At 44.5% G+C, this 19078-nt stretch overlaps 1 protein-coding gene across 1 annotated transcript in view; it reads right to left on the bottom strand.

Moving 5' to 3' along the window:
- Positions 1 to 2418, bottom strand: part of MMP24 (matrix metallopeptidase 24 (membrane-inserted)) — a 33319-nt gene extending 30901 nt beyond the window's left edge. The window contains exon 1 of the mRNA XM_011929165.1: positions 2314 to 2418. Coding sequence (XP_011784555.1) covers positions 2314 to 2418 — 105 coding nt within the window. The remainder of the gene's footprint in view (positions 1 to 2313) is intronic.
- Between the last annotated feature and the right edge of the window lie 16660 nt (positions 2419 to 19078).

Consider the following 19078-nt stretch of genomic DNA (forward strand, 5'->3'; position numbering starts at 1 on the left):
CCATAAATCCAGAGATCCAAGAAGATGAAAAAACCTTAAAATTCATATGGAACCAAAAAAGAGCCTGCATAACCAAAGCAAGACTAAGCAAAAAAAAAAAAAAAAAAAAAAAAAATTATGTAGAATTCCTGATTTTTAGGAGATACACACTGAAGTATTGAGGCTGACATAAGGGTGCATAGTATCTGTAGCTTATTCTTTTTTTTTTGGCCCAGGTGACAATTGGCTAGCATATTATTCTTAAATGGTTCAGAAATATACGTATATGGCCAGGCACGGTGGTTTATGCCTAAAATCCCAGCACTTTGGGAGACCGAGGCTGGAGGTTCCCCTGAGGTCAGGAGTTCGAGACCAGCTTGGTCAACATGATGAAACCCCATATCTACTAAAAATACAAAAATTGGCCAGTCGTGGTGGTGCATGACTGTAATCCCGGCTACTCGGGAGGCTGAGGCAGGAGAATCGGTTGGACCTGGGAGGCAGAGGCTGCACTGAGCCAAGATTGCACCACTGCCCTCTAACCTGGGTGACAGAGCAAGACTCTATCTTAAAAAAAAAAAGAAATATACATATATGTCTATATATATATAAAGAGAGAAACAGAGACAGAGAGAAGAGAGAGAGATAAAGTAAGTATAGTTAGATGTTAATAGTTTTGGGTGAGGGGCATTCAAGTATTCTTTGTTGGCTGGGTGTGGTGGCTCATACTTATAATCCCAGTGCTTTGAGAGGCTGAGGTGAAAGGATGGCTTGAAGCCAAGAGTTTGAGACCAGCCTGGGCCACATATCAAGACCCCATCTCTACAAAAAAGTTAAACATTAGCTGTGCATGCTTGTGTGCACCCATGGTCCTAGCTACTTGGGAGGCTGAGGCAGGAGGATCACTTGAGCCTGGGATTAAGAGGCTATAGTGAGCCATGATCATGCCACTGCACTCCAGGCTGGATGACAGAGTGAGACCTCATCTCTAAAATAAATAAGTAAATAAATAAATATTTAAAGAAATTGCCCTATTCTCTAAAATGTTTCTGAAAGTCTGAAATGATGTCATAACTTTTTTTTTTAAATAAAAAAGAATTGACTGAGTATCCTTTGGTTATAGTATCACGAGGCACTTCTTTTTTGTGCTTTCCTGTTTTCTAAGTTTTATGCATGGAGTGATTTTTTTGAAAGAGGAGAAAAACATTAAAAAGGCAAGAGAATCTGAAAGAAGCTTGGGTGAAGGAGCTCAGACAAACAATGACTCAGAAGGATAGTAAGTAAAGATTATTCCCGGCTGGGCACGGTGGCCCATGTCTGTAATCTCAGCACTTTGGGAGGCTGAGGTGGGCGGATCCCCTGAGGTCAGGAGTTTGAGACCAGCCTGGCTGTTGGTGAAACCCCGTCTCTACTAAAATACAAAAATTAGCTGGGCGGGGTGGCGGGCTCCTGTAATCTCAGCTACTCGGGAGGCTGAGGCACGAGAATCGCTTGAACCCAGGAGGCAGAGGTTGCAGTGAGCCAAGATCATGCCATTACACTCCAGCTGGGGCAAAAAGAGCGAAACTCTGTCTCAAAAAGCAAACAAAAAATTATTCCCACCCAAAAGCATGAGGGGATGGAGACCCAGGAACACAAGAGTACCAGGAAATATGTGGCATCAGCTGGAAAATGAGGAAAACATCCGTGTATTTGTTGAGCCCACAAGCACTTCCAGGAGCTACATGCTGGGCTCGAATCTAGATAACCCCGTTTCCCATCCTCAGAGGATTATCCTGAATGCCAAATAAGCCAATGAAGGGAAAAGAGCCTGAGGAAATGGCATTATTCCCCTCCTAGCTATAGCTTTTGTTTCATGTGTCTATATGAACAGGCTAATTATGGATGTGTCTTTTATTATAAGTCAAATGAAACAGTTTTTCATAAGGCAGCCGATCAGAAACTATAAATGTTATTATTTGCTTCACCAAAGGTGACTATAACATCTTTACTGCCTTGTGAGAAAATCCATCTGATGATACAAACAAAATTGTCAGAATAATAAAGCCTTGAAACGTATACAACAAAGTAACAACTTTCTGTCTCTCACAATTGGATCTGAAACATACTTTCCATTCCAAATGATGGCACAGAATATCAATACTTGCAGTTCCCTAAATATTGATTCTCTTTCCTGCCTTTGTATTAATACATCTTCTTCCCTCTGCCTACTATTTTTCTCAGTTTGGCAAAAAATTTTCATTTTTTGACATGTCAGGCTAAGTTATTTTCTTCCTCTCTGTGCTCCCCAAATCCCCCATTATAGATATTATAAGATTGGGCTGGAATCATTACTTTACATATCAGTCTTCTCCTCCTCCTCTTCCTCCTCTTCCTCCTCCTCCTTTCCTCCTCCTCCCAAAGTGCTGGGACTTTAACCTCCTCAAGGGAAGGGACCATAGCTTAATCATCCAGTGCCCAGGACAGTGATGGGCACGGTAGCTGCTCATTATGTGCATTTGACAAGCATTAACTGAGCACTTACTACAGGCTAGGCACTGTGTGAGGCTCTGAAAAAATAAAGATGAATAAGGAACTCAGAGACTGACAAGTAAACCCACAGTAAAAACACAATGCTAAAAAGCAGGTGTGCACAGAGTTCTATGCGAGAACAAAAGAGGGGTGTCTTATCCATGGTGGGGAGGAGGGCAACACAGAGAAAGGGGAATTCAAGGACAGCTTCCAGGTAGAGATGAGATTTAAGCTAAGACTTGAAGTATACAGCGTGTGCAATTGCCTGGAAATGTGGGAGAGCATGGCACATTCTGAGCGGATTTTTTTTCTTTTTCTCTCTCTTTTTTTTTTTTTTTTTCAGACAGAGTCTTGCTCTCTTGCCCAGGCTGGAGTGCAGTGGCATGATCTCGGCTCACTGCAAACTCCGCCCCCCGGTTCAAGCGATTCTCCTGCCTCAGCCTCCCAAGTAGCTGGGACTACAGGCACATGCCACTACTGCCTGGCTAATTTTTGTATTTTTATTAGAGATGGGGTTTCACCATGTTGGCCAGGCTGGTCTCAAACTCCTGACCTCAAGTGATCCGCCTGCCTTGGCCTCCCAAAGTGCTGGGATTACAGGTGTGAGCCACTGTGCCTGGCCATTTGACTCTTGTTTTTTGAAATCTAGCCATCCTGCCCTCCCATGTGCTCCTGGGACCAAGAGCCAGTTCTTGTGGGTCCTGTGGAGGGCAGTTCATCTTTTGCAGTCAAGTCTACTTTCTCTTGGGTGACTTATGGATATGACAGCATCTCCCAGAAGGCTGGGGACACTGCATAGCGCCTGGTGCTGAGTGGATGCAGAGAAACAACGGCTAAATGGAATTACATACTCTTCACCTTCTCACTCAACTTTCTTAGGACCAAACACAATTACTTTCTATTAGGCTTTAGCTTGAGGAAAGTACTTTCTCTATAGGAAATTCTGTATACTTTAAGATATAACAAAAGGAACACTGGATAACCCAATGCATTTCCCTTTTTGTCTTTCTCCCAGGAACATTTCAGCCAAATTTATAGCTTATGTGTTGAGCATGGGGATGTTTGGAAGTAACAATTACTTTTTTCATCCTTCAACCCCCAAGTTTTATGTTTCATCCTTCAAAGACTTACATAAAGACATTGTTTTTTTAAATTGAATTTTTATTTATTTATTTATTTTGAGATGGAGTCTCACTCCGTTGCCCAGGCTGGAGTGCAGCGGTACTATCTCGGCTTACTGCAACCTCTGCCTCCCAGGTTCAAGCGATTCTCCTGTCTCAGCCTCCCGAGTAGCTGGGATTACAGGCATGTGCCACCATGCCCAGGTAATTTTTGTATTTTTAATAGCGACAGGGTTTCACCATTTTGGCCAGGCTGGTCTTGGACTCCTGAGCTCAGGTGATCCACCCACCTTGGCCTCCCTAAGTGCTGGGATTACAGGCGTAGAGCCACAAGACATTATGTTTTAATCTGTAAGCTGCCTCAAGACATCCCCAAAAGAGGTGTGGTACAAACCTAAGATATATCCAGTGCCTCCCTATCTGCCAACGGACTGTATTGGTTCTCTAAAAATTTGACTAAGATGAATTACAGCATTTGGGAAATAGCTAGGGACCTCTGAACAGGTAACTGCCGACAAGCCAGTCAGCCAATGGAGTATTTTTTGAGTATCCACCTTGAAGCTAGCATGGAATTTAAAAATCCTCATTCCTGCTTATGGTAGGAGGTGAGGAACAGGGGGTCTTCTACATAAGTCCGCTCTAGCATTCCAGTGCTCTGGGGACTTAAAAGTAGCTCCTTCTCAGTAAAAAGCTGGCAACCTGGTTTATGCAGCTCCTTTTCTGGGGTACTCAAGCAAGGAGCATCTCACAGCCCATCCGGATCCATTACGAACATCACAGAGTCTATCCCGGCCACATCAGGAGTCAGGATCTACGGACTCAGGTCATAGGCAAATGTCTGGGCCAGAACTAAACACTGGGATGGATCAGACACATGGTGGGGCTAGGCCAGTATTAGTGTATTCTCTAATATTCTCTAGGCTCTGTTTCCCCCAACCAGGTTCTCTGGGGACAATCCTCAGAGCCCACGGGCACATTCCTAGGAGGGGAAATGGGGTGGGGGCAGTCAAATGACAGCATCTAAACCAGGGAACAGGACATGAGGTTGGACTGGCATTGTGTGTGTGTGTGTGTGCGCGCGCGTGTGTGTGTGTGTGTATTGGAGGCTAAGTAAGATGGATCGGGGTCAGATAATTCTAATTCATGCTGCTTAATCCTGTCTCTGCCACTCACTTTCTCTGTGACCCAGACAATCCTCTGCCTTCTCTGGGCAGAACTCCTGAGGCTAGAGCAAGGGTGCTACATTCCAGTCATAGCAAGTCCAAAGCACTCTCTGCCGTTCACAGTTCCAGGTTCTTTCTGCTGCCTCCAAAGCCCATTCTCTTTAAGCACATTAGCAAACTCCTACTCATCCTTCAAGGTCTAGCTCAAATGTCACCTCCTTTGTTAAACCTTCCTTAGCTCTCCCTGTCAGAGCTAGTGGCTGACCTCTTTACTCCCGCAGTACTTTGTACACACAACTACCACAATGTATCATACCCAGTCGTGGATATGTCTGTTTTTCCCACTAGATTGAGTTCCTGGAGAACAGAGATGGTGTCATATTTATTTTGGTATCTGTTATAGTATTTAGCACAGTGTCTGACACAAGAAATAATCACTGAGTTTATGAATGAGTGAACAGTTGATCTAGGAGGCACTGCCTGGATATCAAGGAAGGGATTTCATCTTGGGAAGATTTAGTAATACACATGAAAGCACCAAGCACAATTCCTGGTATCTATTAGAGGTTTCAAAAAACACTTGCTGAAATTCAATCTATTGTGGTTTGACCTCCTTGCTTGATGAGGCAATAGGTTCCATTGTTTCATATGAAAAAAAAAAGAGATAAAATCCACTAAAGGAAAAAAGACCCATTCACTTTTAGACAGAATGACCTTGCTTTCATCTCTTTACACCTAGATCCATTAATCACTCATCAGCCATGTCAGAAGTCTAACCTTTACAGCTCAGTTAGCCAGTTCTTAAGATGTCTGTCACCCTTTAAGTGCGGAAAGAGGTGTAAACCCAGAGGAAAGTGAGAAAAATCTCAGAATGCAAGCAGAGACCAAAATAGCTGGACGGAGCCAAAGACATAGAGATCACAGACAATACGATGTGATTGGTCTGCCAGCCAGAAGGCAGGATTTGGGGTCCTGAGAAGCCAAAGCTGAGAAGTCCCGGAGTGGTGGCAGTGAAAAGAGAGAGCAGAGACTACCAAGGAGAACAAAATGTGGACAGAAGAGGGAAGAGAGCGGCAGACAGCAGAGGCAGTGATGAGGTTAGAAGTGGCAATGGGGGTGGCAAGAGGCAGATCTCTGGCAGTGCCAAGTGCTCCTGGAAACAGAGATGGCCGTGGGGAAGGATGGAAAAGGTGGGTCATTTAAAACAGTGGGGTCTCCAGGGGGCATTCGGGAGCATCACAGCTGAGTGGGAGCCTGAACCAGGACCATACGGGCCTGGAGAAGGAGTGAGGAAAATGATCAGGATTAGGTGTTTGATCAGAAATGAAGGGGCGAGGAGGTATTATCAGAAAGGCCAGAGGTAAAGTCTACAAAAAAGGACCAGGCAGGAAGACGTCAAATTTGGAAGCAGGGGCTAGAAGGAGGAAGAAAGAATAAAAGATCCCCATGAAAGAGTTGGGGCAACTGAGGTAATAATCTAGGGTGATGAGCTGAGCAACAGGAAACAGGCATTGGTCTCAACATGCATGGGAGTTTCAAGTCCAGTTCTAGAGGCTTTATATGCAGAGGGACTGTGACAAACTGGAGCTTGACTAAGGGAGCGTGGCCAAGAGAGTAAGGGGACCGGGAACCATGTCCTGGGAGGACAGATGAGGGGTGTTTAGGTTGGAGAAGGGAGACTGTATTAAGGAGAACAGGAGCATGAAGGAGGACATTCTGGTTGGTACAGAGGGCAAGACTAAGACCAGAATGAGAGATTATAGGACAGAGATCTTGACTTATTATAAGAAACAACTTTTTATCATTCTACTATAAAGACACATACACATGTATGTTTATTGCAGCACTATTCACAGTAGCAAAGACTTGGAACCAACCCAAATGCCCATCGATGATAGACTGGATAAAGAAACTGTGGCACATGTACATCACGGAATACTATGCAGCCATAAAAAAGAATGAGTTCATGTCCTTTGCAGGGACATGGATGAAGCTGGAAACCATCATCCTCAGCAAACTAACACAGGAACAGAAAACTAAACACCACATGTTCTCATTCATAAATGGGAGTTGAACAATGAGAACACATGGACACAGGGAGGGGAACATCACACACCGGGGCCTATTGAGGGGTGGGGGGCAAAAGGAGGGAGAGCATTAGGACAAATACCTAATGCACGTGGGGCTTAAAATCTAGATGACAGGTTGACAGGTGCAGCAAACCACCACGGCACATGTATACCTACGTAACAAACCTGCACGTTCAGCACATGTATCCCAGAACTTAAAGTAAAACAAATAATAATAATAATAATAATAAAAGAAATTACAGGCCCTGTGACCCCAAAGATACCCCTGAGTTTAAACACTGTTTTTCAAGGTTTTGTTTACTTTGCTTTTTTTTTTTTTTTTAGGCTCATAAACAGGTCTATTCCCTGGGGGGCAAAAAAAAAAAGAAACAACTTTTTAACAGTCAGAGATCTTCCAAGTGTAATAACAATGATACTAACTACCATCTTTAGAATGCCTACTAAGTACCCAGCACAGGCACTCTATTGTGTTAAGCACCCTAGAATGCAACAATTCCATGAGGCAGGAATTATGACCCCCCAATTTACAGATGAGGAAACAGGTTCAAAGAGGTTAAGTAATTACAGCTGGCCCTCCATATCCATGGCTATCTTGCGGATATGGCAGGCTATAAGGGACTTGAGCATCCACGGATTTTGGTACCTGAGAGCGTCCAGGAAGCAACCCCTTGTGGGTATCAAGGGATGACTGTATCCAGAGCCCTAAAGCTAAGAAATGGCAGAATTCAGGCATATTCCATATGGTCAGAGTGTTGGTCAGGCAGCCCTTCCCCACCCCCAGGACCTCCTAAACCTCACACTCCTGGAGTGCAATGCCTTATCTCAGACAATAGTGAGCTCAATACGCCGGTGCTATGTCAGGGTATGGCACCATCAGCTACCCAGTTGTCCAAACCAGCAGCCTCATAGGACCCACGACTCTTCCCTCTCCTTCACTGCCCACATCCAATTTCTTTTTGTTTGTTTGAGACAGGGTCTCGCTGTCAGCCATGGCTCACTGCAGCCTTGAACTTCTGGGCTCAAGTGATCCTCCCACATCAGCGTCCTGAGTAGCTGGGACTACAGGCGTGTGCCACCATGCCTGGCTAATTTTTCTTTTTAAATATTTTGTAGAGACGAAGTCTCGCTGTGTTGCTAGGGCTGGTCTTGAACTCCTAGGCTTAAATGATACACCTGCCTTGGCCTCACAAAGTGCTGGGATTATAGGCGTGAGCCACAGCACTCTAGTCTTTTACCAAATAACTGTTGGTCCTACCTCCTAAACATCGAATATTCATTTCTGTCCTTTCATTCAATAAATATTTATTGAGGACCTACTATGTACCAGGTACTGTGTGCTAGGGCTAAAAAAGCAAACAAAAACATTCTAGTCCCAGCCTGGCCAACATAGCAAGATACCTCTCTACAAAAAAAAAATTGAAAAACGGCCAGGCCTGGTGGCTCACGCCTGTAGTTCCAGCACTTTGGGAGGCTGAGGCGGGCAGATCATGAGGTCAAAAGATCGAGACCATCCTGGCCAACATGGTGAAACCCCGTCTCTACTAAAAATACAAAAATTAGCCGAGCATGGTGGCATGTGCCTGTAATCCCAGCTACTCGGGAGGCTGAGGCAGGAGAATCACTTGACCCTGGGAGGCGGAGGTTGCAGTGAGCCAAGATCACACCACTGCACTCCAGCCTGGCGACAGAGCAAGACTCTGTCTCAAAAAAAAAATTGAAAAAAATTAGCCAGGCATGGTGACACACCCCTGTAGTCCTAGCTACTCTGGAGACTCTGGCAGGAAGATCCTTGAGCCCAGGAGTTGGAAGCTGCAGTGGGCTGTGGGCGACAGAATGAGACCATGTCTAAAACAGAAACAAAAACAAAAACCCAAAACACCTTTCTAGTTACCTTCTAGTAGTTACGGTCTAGTGGAAGAAACATGGGAATAAGTGCTGTGAAGAATAGAGCAGGTTGGAGAGATGGAGAGTGATGGGACAGCTATTTATGGAGGATGATCAGGGAGAATCTCTTTGAGCAGGTGACATTTAAGCAAGAGATCTGAAGGAAGTGAGGGAGTGGGCCCTGTGGCTACTAGGAAAGAATGTTCCAGGATGGGGGAACAGTAAGTGTGAATGCCCTGAGGTAGCTTTAAGAGCTTCCCATCTCTGCAGTCAACAGCCTTTATGATGTGGTCCCTGACTCCCTCTGCAACCCCTTTTATCTTTCCCCACCTAGTGCTCCGTGTTCCAGTGAGTTCCAGTTCTCCCAGGCCCTTACACGTATTGTTCCTTCTATTCAGTTCACTCTGCCCTCCTCTCTCTTTGGGGAGTCTTGAACCCTTACATCTATTTCAGAAGGTCCTTGCACATCCCTGTCAGTCCCCCATCTCTTTCCTTATCACAATTCTGATCACACTGTATTGTAACCACATGTTGAATTATCTGTCTCTTCCTTTTGACTCTAAAATGCATATATGTCCTCCCATCATTGTTACCCCAACAGCTAGCACAGGGCCTGCCATAACCATGACGAAATGGACATGTTCAGTGTCACTTATAATTGACTACGTTACCATTTAGAAACGTCTTCTATTAGCACTGGCTCAGTAGCCAGCAGCTTCTGCTCTCTGTGCCTTGGTTCTGCTGTTATCTCTGGGTCCCTCACCTTGCCCATCTCCTTGGTAAATCCTAACTTGAGCAAATGGTCCACAGCAGCTTCAACCCCCCACACTAAGATACTATTGTATCACTGTATACAGGCATGAATGGTGGCCTAAGATCATTCTTCCTCATCCATTGCCATATTGGCTTAATGCTTACAACTGCGTTTTTTCCCTCAGTTTCTTTCTCTGGCATTCAAGTTCTAAGCTGAGACTACTATGACCCTAATCTATTTTTCAGGGTCTCAGATTCCCTGCCTAGTTCTTAGACAGCCTCCTCCAGAGAGTTCGACTGTATTCTCAATACACCTGGGAGCTGAATGGGGTCCTACCTAAAAAGACAGCTCACTTGGGACCAAGATGCTACCACATACCAAATATTACCTAACTTTTCTCTTTCTAGCTGAGTGCCCCTGGGCAAATGACCTAACTTCTCTAAGCATCACATTCCTCATCTGTTAAATAGATGTTTAAAGAAGGGTTGTTAGGAGGACTCAATGAGATGATGCACGTGGTAATAAAAATAATGACCCTTCAAAGACATCCACATCCTAATCCCCAAAACCTGTGAATATGGTACCTTACGTGGTAAAAGAGACTTTATATAAATGATTAAGTTAAGGATCTATAGATGGGGGAGATGATCCCAGATTATCCAGGTGGGTCTAATGAAATCACAAGCATCCTTATAAGAGGAAGGCACGGGGGTTTGAGTCAGAGAAGGTGTTGGGAGACATGGGTTATAGCAGTGCTGCTGATGCTAGAAGGGGCCACAAGCCAGGGGGTGCGGGCAGTCGCGAGACACTGGAAAAGGCAAGGAAGGGATCCTCTCCTAGAAACTCCAGCAGGAATGCAGCCCTGCCAATAACTTGATTTCAGTCCAGCAAGACCCATTTTGGACTTCTGACCTCTGGAAATGGAAGATAACAAGCCTGTGTTGCTTTAAGAAATAAGTTTGTGGTAATTTGTTACAGCAGCAAGAAGCATTTAGCAGATTCTGGCATGTAGTAAGTGTTCTTACAATGTTATTGTCTATTCCTGCTCCCATACTCCTTGGAAAGAACCCGCTGAGAGGCAGAGACGCTTGGCTCCATTCCCAGCTCCCCCACCAACTTGCTCTTAGTGATTTTTTTTTTTTTTTTTTTTTGAGATGGAGTCTCACTCTGTCACACAGGCTAGAGTGCAGTGGTGTGATCTCGGCTCACTGCAACCTCTGCCTCCCTGTTTTAAGTGATTCTCCTGCCTCAGTCTCCCAAGTAGTTGGAATTACAGGTACTTGCCACCATGCAGGGCTAATTTTTGTATTTTTAGTAGAGACAGGGTTTCACCATGTTGGTCACGCTGGTCTTGAACTCCTGACTCAGGTGGTCCACTTGACTCAGCTTCCCAAAGTGCTGGGAGTGAGGCTTACAGGTGTGAGCCACCGCACCCGGCCCTTAGTGATTTTTGATAAGTCATTTCCCCTCCTTGACCACCACCTTTGGTTATTGCTGCCAGACCACATCACTGGTCTCTGATGACTTCTCAGGGATCAGTCCTATCACTGTGTCAGTTCCCTCCACGTTTTGTCGCACCAAAACCCTGCTTCCTCCTCTACCCATATAAGTGAGGTCCCAGCCTTGCTGCTGAGACCACCTGAGTTATATGACTAATTTGTAAAATTTCATACTGAAGGCATGACCATTCAGGTATCTAGAAAATACACTGGTCAACAACACTCAGCAATCATCTCATTTAACATATTCATTTTGCAGAAGAGAGAAAGAAAACTCCGGGAGGGAAAATGACATTCAGAATCACAGAGCAAGTTGGTAAGGAAGCCAGACATGGAGGCAAGCATCTCCGCCTCTCGGGGGTTTTCTGTCATGCTGCTCCCTCTGCACTAGCTCTAGTTTGCCTCCAAATGCTGTCTCTTTTCTCTTTTTTTCTTCTTCACTTACAGCCAATCTAAAAAGGGCCCTCAAGATCGCCCACAATGCCCAGCTTAGCTTCTTGACAAACACCTTAATGGCGCAGCATTGCCTGTTGGCTGCCATCAGCTCGAGTGGGTGGTAAGTGCACTAGCGGGAATTCCCTGGCGCTCTGCAGAATGCCCTTGGCCCACTCCCAGGAGGCCACCACAAGCCAGATGATCACCATACCCGGAGAGGTGGCACATTTGGGGTTTTGGGTCAGCACTGGGATGCCCAAGTTTTGCAGTTCTCGGGAGGCCTCTGCCCACAGTCAGGAGTGTGGCCATGGTCTCATTCACTCTCTGGAAAAGGAGAGGCCATAGTCTTCCTCGCCCTTTCCAAGGCCCTCCTGCAAATCTGCCAATTTTCTGTCCCCTGAGGCTCGACTTCTTGATGAGTTAAGAAAAGGGAAAAGTGAAGACAAAGACCAGTGGTCAGGTCTCAGTGTTTTTTTAATTTTAATTTTAATTTTGGAGACGTAGTTTCGCTCTTGTCATCCAGGCTGGAGTGTAATGGCACGGCTTTGGCTCACTGTAACCTCAGCCTCTCGGGTTCAAGCAATTCTCCTGCCTCAGCCTCCTAAGTAGCTGGGATTACAGATGCCCACCACCACACTCAGCTAATTTTTTGTATTTTTTAGTAAAGATGGGGTTTTCACCATATTGGCCAGGCTGGTCTCGAACTTCTGACCTCAGGTGATCCACCTGCCTCAGTCTCCCAAAGTGCTGGGATTACAGGTGTGAGCCACCACACCCGGCCTAATTTTTTAAAGACAGGGTTTTACTCTGTGGCCCAGGCTGCAGTGCAGTGGTACAACCTCTGCTCACTGTAGCCTCAACCTCTTGGGCTCAAGCAATCCTCCTGCCTCAGCCTCCCAAGTAGCTGTGACTGTAGGTGTACGTCACCACACCCAGCTAATCTTTGTATTTTTTGTAGAGATGGGGTTTCGCCATGTTGCCCAGGGTGGTCTCAAACTCCTGGGTTCAAGTGATCCTCCCAGCATGGCCTCCCAAAGTGCTAGGATTACAGAAGTGAGCCACCAAAGCCAGACCAAGCCTCAGTTTCTTAACTGCAACAGGGAGATGGTTGAACTAAATGAGCTGTAAGTCATGTTAAAAAGTTCCATTATTTTAGCCTAAGTGGACTGACCGTGAAGCCGATCTTCTGGTTCCTCATTGTCAGTCCTAAAGTCCAAATGATTTAGCATGACACTACAACCCTTACAGTGTGATGCCAATGTACCTTTCCAGCCCTATCTTCTTTAGTAGAGATGGGCTTCTCCTCTTTCGCTCAGGCTGGAGTGCAGTGGCGCAATCCTAGCTCACTGTGACCTCAAACGCTTGGTCTCAAGCAATCCTCCAGCCTCAACCTCCTGAGTAGCTGGGATTACAGGCATGAGCCACTATGCCCGGCTCTACCAGCCTCATGTTCTGTCCTGTACCTTCTGCTCTTTATTGCTCACCTCACATACCCCAACCTCTAGCTATACTGACCTAACTGTGTTGCCTGGACACATCCTGCAGAGTCCTGCCTCTGCCTTTATTTCATTCCCTCTCCCTAGAATTCCTTTCCCACATGTACTCTGGCCTCCCCATGGTGTGCTACTTCAGAATGCAACTTGAATGCCACTTCATCAGGGAGGGCTATCTGCCCAGGGTTAAATGGACTTTCTCTGTGCTCCCAATGGCGTTATATGTATCCTCATTTATAGCATATTTTGTATTACATTATAAATAATGGTTTACATGCCTGTAGTCCCCTTTGAACTCATCCTCATGGAAGTTACAGCCTGGTGGGAGAGATAGGCATGGAAATACTAAACATTTCATTACACTGGTAATAAGTAGAATGAAAGAGAAGAACCAGGAGCTACAAAAGTGTGTGGCAGGAGATATAGGCTGTGATATTAGGGATGGCCTCCCTGAGAACATGACATCTCAGCTGACATCTCTGCATGAACAGAAGGCTAGGTGAAGGCTGAGAATGAGCATTCCAGGAAAGAGTATCTTACTGAATTCCTGAATGGGAAGGAGCTGGTATATTAGAAAAAGAGAAGGAAGGACAGGGTGACTGGAGTCTAGTGACCAATGGGGAGAATGGGTGGTATAAAAAGAAGTCAGAGAGATGGGAAGGACTGAGTCATGCAGGGCCTCATCGGCTTCATTAAGCATGTTTTTGTTTTTGTTTTAGACAGGGTTTTGTGCTATGGCCCAGGCTTGAGTGCAGTGGTGTGCTCTCTGTCCACTGTAGCCTCAGCTTCCTGGGCTCAAGCAATGCTCCTGCCTCAGCCTCCCAAGTAGCTGTGACTATAGGCACATGCCACCACACCCAGCTACTCTGTATTTTTTGTGGAGATGGGGTTTTGCCATGTTGCACAGGCTGGTCTCAAACTCCTGGGCTCAAGCAATCCTTGTGGGTGCTGGGTCCAAGGGAGTTTATAATATTGTTCTTCCAATTTTCATATGCATTTGAAAGTTTTCCATAATAAAACTAAAAAGAAGTGATAGTAGTACAGTAATAATAGTTTAATCTTTGTCCTAAGAGTCATTTTAAGCAAGGTGAGGGTGGGAGTAAGGTGATCAGATTTTGGTTTGTTTTAATTTTTTTGTGTTATTCAATATTTCAATCATCCAGAAAGGCATAAAATAATAAAATATATTTTGGAAAATCACCAGCCAGCTTTGTCAAACATTAGTTTTTGTCATATTGGCTTCAGATATAACTGACTCCTGAGTGGATTGATTGATTAATTGATTGATTGATTTTTGAGACAGAGTCTTGCTTTGGCTGGAGTACAGTAGTTCAATCTCGGCTCACTGTAACCTCCACCTCCCAGGTTCAAGTGATTCTTGTGCTTCAGCCATCCAAGTAGCTGGAACTACAGGCACGTACCACCACGCCTAGCTAATTTTTTTGTATTTTTAATAGAGATAGGGTTTCACCATGTTGGCCAGGCTGGTCTCGAACTCCTGGCCTCAAATGATCTTTATACATACATATGTATAAAGAGAAAAAGGAGTAAAGAACAACTCCTGACTTTCTGGCCAAGTGCTTTTGGGGCCCTTTATGCCTCCTACGTGTTTGTGGCATAGAATTGAGTCTTTAAATTACTGCTAACAGGCAAGGCCAGGGCTCATGCCTGTAAGCCCTTTGGGAGGCCAAGGTGGGTGGATCACTTGAGCCCTAAAATGAGTACTCACCCGTAAGTTGTGCTAAGAAAGCTTAAAAGCATTCAGGGCAGGAGCCAGCAGCCAAAACAACTCAAGAACAAGCCCCAGTCCCTCTACTTCCTCAACATGGCTCTAAGCAGGTCGCTCATCTGCTCAGAAACCTTTAATGACTCCCCTCAGCCTTTAGACAAAAGCCAAATGCACAATCTGCTCTCAGCCTCCCTCTCCAGCCTCTTCTCCTTATACACTCTTACTGGAAACAGCAAGTAACTTGATGCTCCAGGCACATCATATTATCCACTGTTTCCTAAACATGCCATGCATTTTTGTGAAGCCATGGTTCATATTTTTCATTGTCTGGATGGCCCCACTCACCCTTCTCCATCATTCTCCTCCCTCAAAGGTCCATCTCAGATATCACCTTCTTCCTGAAGCATTCTCTGGCTTCCCCAACCTCAACTGGGGAACCTCATCTACTCCCTCTTCAGTGCTTCCCTACACTTTGTTAAACCTCCAGCATGCATTCATTTATTCTTCAGAAAAGGTACCGACTTTTGTGTGCCAAGCACTATTCAAAGAAGTTGATGGAAATTAGATAACAAAATTAATTTTAAAATATTTATCACATGTCCAGAATGTATCATTCACTGTGCTAGGTACTGAGGAGATATTGGCTGTGGTTTGTTCTTCCTGTTTTGAGTTCAAACAATACCATACTATAGGGCTAGGCATTTCCTAAGATTAGTCTTTTGGGTACAATGATAATTTACTTTTATTAGTTCTAAAAATACCTCTCTCAAGGACTGGAGTAGGACATACTTTAAAGTAGAAAAGACTGGCTAAAAGGCTAGAATAATAATCCAGAATGGGAAACTTGCGTAGTGGGCAGAGTGCTGAGCCCAAGAACAGAAAACCTAGCTTCTGTTCTTTGCTTTAATTTTTTTTTCTTTTGAGACAGAGTCTCACTCTTTTGCCCAGGCTGGAGTGAAGTGGCAGTCTTGGCTCACTGCAACCTCTGACCCCCCGGGTTCAAGCAATTCTCCTGCCTCAGCAGCTGGGATTACAGCAGCTGGGATTACAGGGGGTCACTGCAACCTCTGACCCCCCGGGTTCAAGCAATTCTCCTGCCTCAGCAGCTGGGATTACAGGTGTGCACCACCAGGCTCGGCTAATTTATGTATTTTTAGTAGAGATGGGGTTTCACCCTGTTGGCCAAGCTGGTCTCAAACTCCTGACCTCAGGTGATCCACCTGCCTCAGCCTCCCAAAGTGCTAGGATTACAGGCGTGAGCCACCATGCCCGGCCTGCTTTAATGTTTATGAGCTATGTATGGGTCCTTAGACATGATGATAGGCAATTCACATCATCTTTGAGTCCCCATTTACTCACCTATAAAGTGAGGATGATGTCTTCCTTATCTACCTCATGGTATTGTTGCCAGGACCAAATAGGGCAACACACACAGCATATGGGAAGTGCAAAGCACCTTACAAATACAAGCAGCTATGAAAGTAATATGACACCCCACGGTAAAAATAAGAGAAAATGAATTAAAAATATAGCAGACTAGATCCAGCCTATGTAAAGGGAAGAACTTCCTAACAGGGGGGATGTTTTTTTTTTTTTTTTTTTCCAGACAAGAATGAAGATATACTGGAGGCCATGATCACAATGAAAGAATATTTTGATTTGGGAATATGTTGGTGCTTCTTAGTAGGTCACTCCCCCACCCCTCCAGTCATTTGGGATCAGTCTTCCTTGACTGCAGTTTCAAACCAAAGACTGTTCTCCATCTCCTCAGCACAAATCACTCAAAACCAGTCTCAAGGGCAGGAATCCATAAGTCCTGGGTCTTGGAGTCACACTCTGTTACTTATTCATGTGGCCTGTGATAACTGACTTGTCTCTTTCAGACTGTTCTGATTGTCCTCAGAATCAAGTTGGACACTAGGAAGGCCAGAAAAGTGTATGAGGAACATTCTACTCAGCAAATAAGAGAAGTGGTGCTCTTAATAAATCAAATGAAGGAAGCCAGTTAGAGAATCAGTGGGACCTCCTGATGTGTAAGATACAAAAGAAACACTAAAGAAAGCATAGGATCCTGTTCTTTGAGCTTCAAGGGGTTGGGGGGTGTGGAGAAAAATAAAGCAAAGGAGAAGACAGACTGAATAAAAATTTTTTTAGGCTTGGTAATGAAAGATCATAGATATGAAATAAAAAATCAATGATAATGAAAAATGCTTTCAATTTAGAAATCAGGAGAACTGGGAAAAGTTCTGCAGTAGTTCAGAATCATCTACTATCAAGTTCTGTGCCCTTGGGCAACTCAATTCAAGAAGTATCTAGTAAGTGCTGTTGTAAGTACTGGGTGATCTCTAAGGTCAGGGTTATCTCTCAATTTCTTTCTATTGATGCCACGATCATTAGAAGACTACCTAAAGAGTTCTCAAAGAACTCAAGGGTGAGCCTGTGGAACCACTACCAAAAGGAATAACCTTGATTTCCACTGAAGGAAGCACAGGTTGGCAATGAGTCCCATCTCTAAGGAGGGTTTTAGAAGGGAGCTTGGACCTACATGCCCATGAGTGCTTATTTCAGATCTATGTAACTTTTTGAGATAAAGGACAAAGAGTAGAATCATTGATTACTCATTGAATACTTAATGATGAGCATTGAGAGTCGGGGATTTTGTTCAATGTAAAAAAATAAAACATTTTGGTTGATAAAGCCCTGCCTAAGAACCAACCTTCCTCTCCCCAGAAATAATGTTTAACCATTAAAAAATAAATAGGGCTGGGTGTGGTGGCTTACGCCTGTAATCCCAGCACTTTGGGAGGCTGAGGCAGGTGGAATGCTTGAGGTCAGGAGTTTGAGACCAGCCTGTCCAATACATCGAAAACCCATCTCTACTAAAAATACAAAAACTAACCGGGTGTGGTGGTGCATGCCTGTAATCCCAGCTACTCAGGAGGCTGAGGCAGGAGAATCGCTTGAACCTGGGAGGCGGAGGTTGCAGTGAGCCGAGATCACCCCGCTGCACTCCAGCCTGGGCAACAGAGCGAGACTCTGTCTCAAAAATAAATAAAAATAAGTAAATAAATAAATGACAAACTGGCTGGGGTTGCCTTAAAAGTATTTCCTGGAGAAGAGAGAAGAAAATGACAACTAGAGAAATCAGGGAAAGTTTATTGGAGAAGCAGGGCTTGAGCTGAAACTTTATGGAAAGGTTTTAAATGAACGGGTAGGTGTGCAGAAGGAAATATATGACAATGTCCAGAGAAATATGGGCAGCTTGTCCAAGGGTAAAGGAGAGATGAGCTTGTCTGGAGTAAGGATGCATTATCGATAAGCAGTGGGAAATACAGCCTGCTAATGGAGAGGTAGGGTGGAGTCAGACTTCAGAGGGCTTAAAAGACAGAAAGAGGAGTAAGCAATATTATCTGCTGGCTTAAAAGCAACAATATTTCTATAAGGTTTCAATCAAGTGATCCCCTAGTGTTCAGTGAAAGGATAATTAGGCTCAATTTATTGAGAGAAGCAGTGGATATAATTTGTCTTTCAGAAAGTTTTGGACAATGTATTAGACATTTAAAATGGAGTCACTGTCAAATTAAGGGTGATGGTTTTGTCACTTAGAAAACAATAGATAGATATAAATGGTCACTTCCATGAATGAAAGGGGATTAAGAGTGCAGGGGGCCCCAAGAGACCTTGCTGGGACCTGTCTCACTTAAATTTTTTATAAGTGATCCAGAAGAAGTAGAACAAAGTGAAAATTTCAGGACTTCAGATCATATTAAGCCCTTTCAGACAGGAAAATGCTATGCCAAAAGAGAGGGAAGGAGGAAGGGGTGGAGGAAGGGAGAGAGAGAGAGAGAGCAAATGCTTGAAGGAAGTTACTGCGTGCAATGCAAGATGGCAGACAAACGTCAATGTGGAGAAATGTAATGCACTCCGATAAAAATAATCCACATACAGGGTGTTGTGTTCCAGGCTATTCAGTTTTGACCCAGGAAAAGGCTTTGGGATCTATTATAGATTGTTCCCTAAAGGCAGTGGCCTAGTGTGTTGAGGTCAGGAAAGCTGACAGAGGGAAGGGGGATGCAGGTTGGGACCTGGAGACCAAAGAAGAAACCAACCTTCCTGTATGCAAAACTATAGGGTCCTGTATCTGGAGACAATGGTCAAGTTGACTTCTATTGAAAATTAGGGTCAAAAGATATCTAGAAAAGAACAACTAAAATGATCCAGAGAATGAGTGTGGCTATTCTAGGGGTCTCGTGTATAGGGGGAAACTTAAGTTTAAAAAGACAAAGGCTTAGAGAGGTGGAATAATCAAAGCCTGTACAACTGATAAGGGTAAGGATTAGCTTCCTCTTAATACTTGAAATATCGTAGGAATAAAAAAGTTTCGGAGTTGAGATCATCTAGCTCTCTCTCCTTATGTTAC

The sequence above is a fragment of the Colobus angolensis genome, unplaced genomic scaffold (assembly GCF_000951035.1).
Source record: "Colobus angolensis palliatus isolate OR3802 unplaced genomic scaffold, Cang.pa_1.0 Scaffold8, whole genome shotgun sequence".
NCBI classification, from domain to species: domain Eukaryota; kingdom Metazoa; phylum Chordata; class Mammalia; order Primates; family Cercopithecidae; genus Colobus; species Colobus angolensis.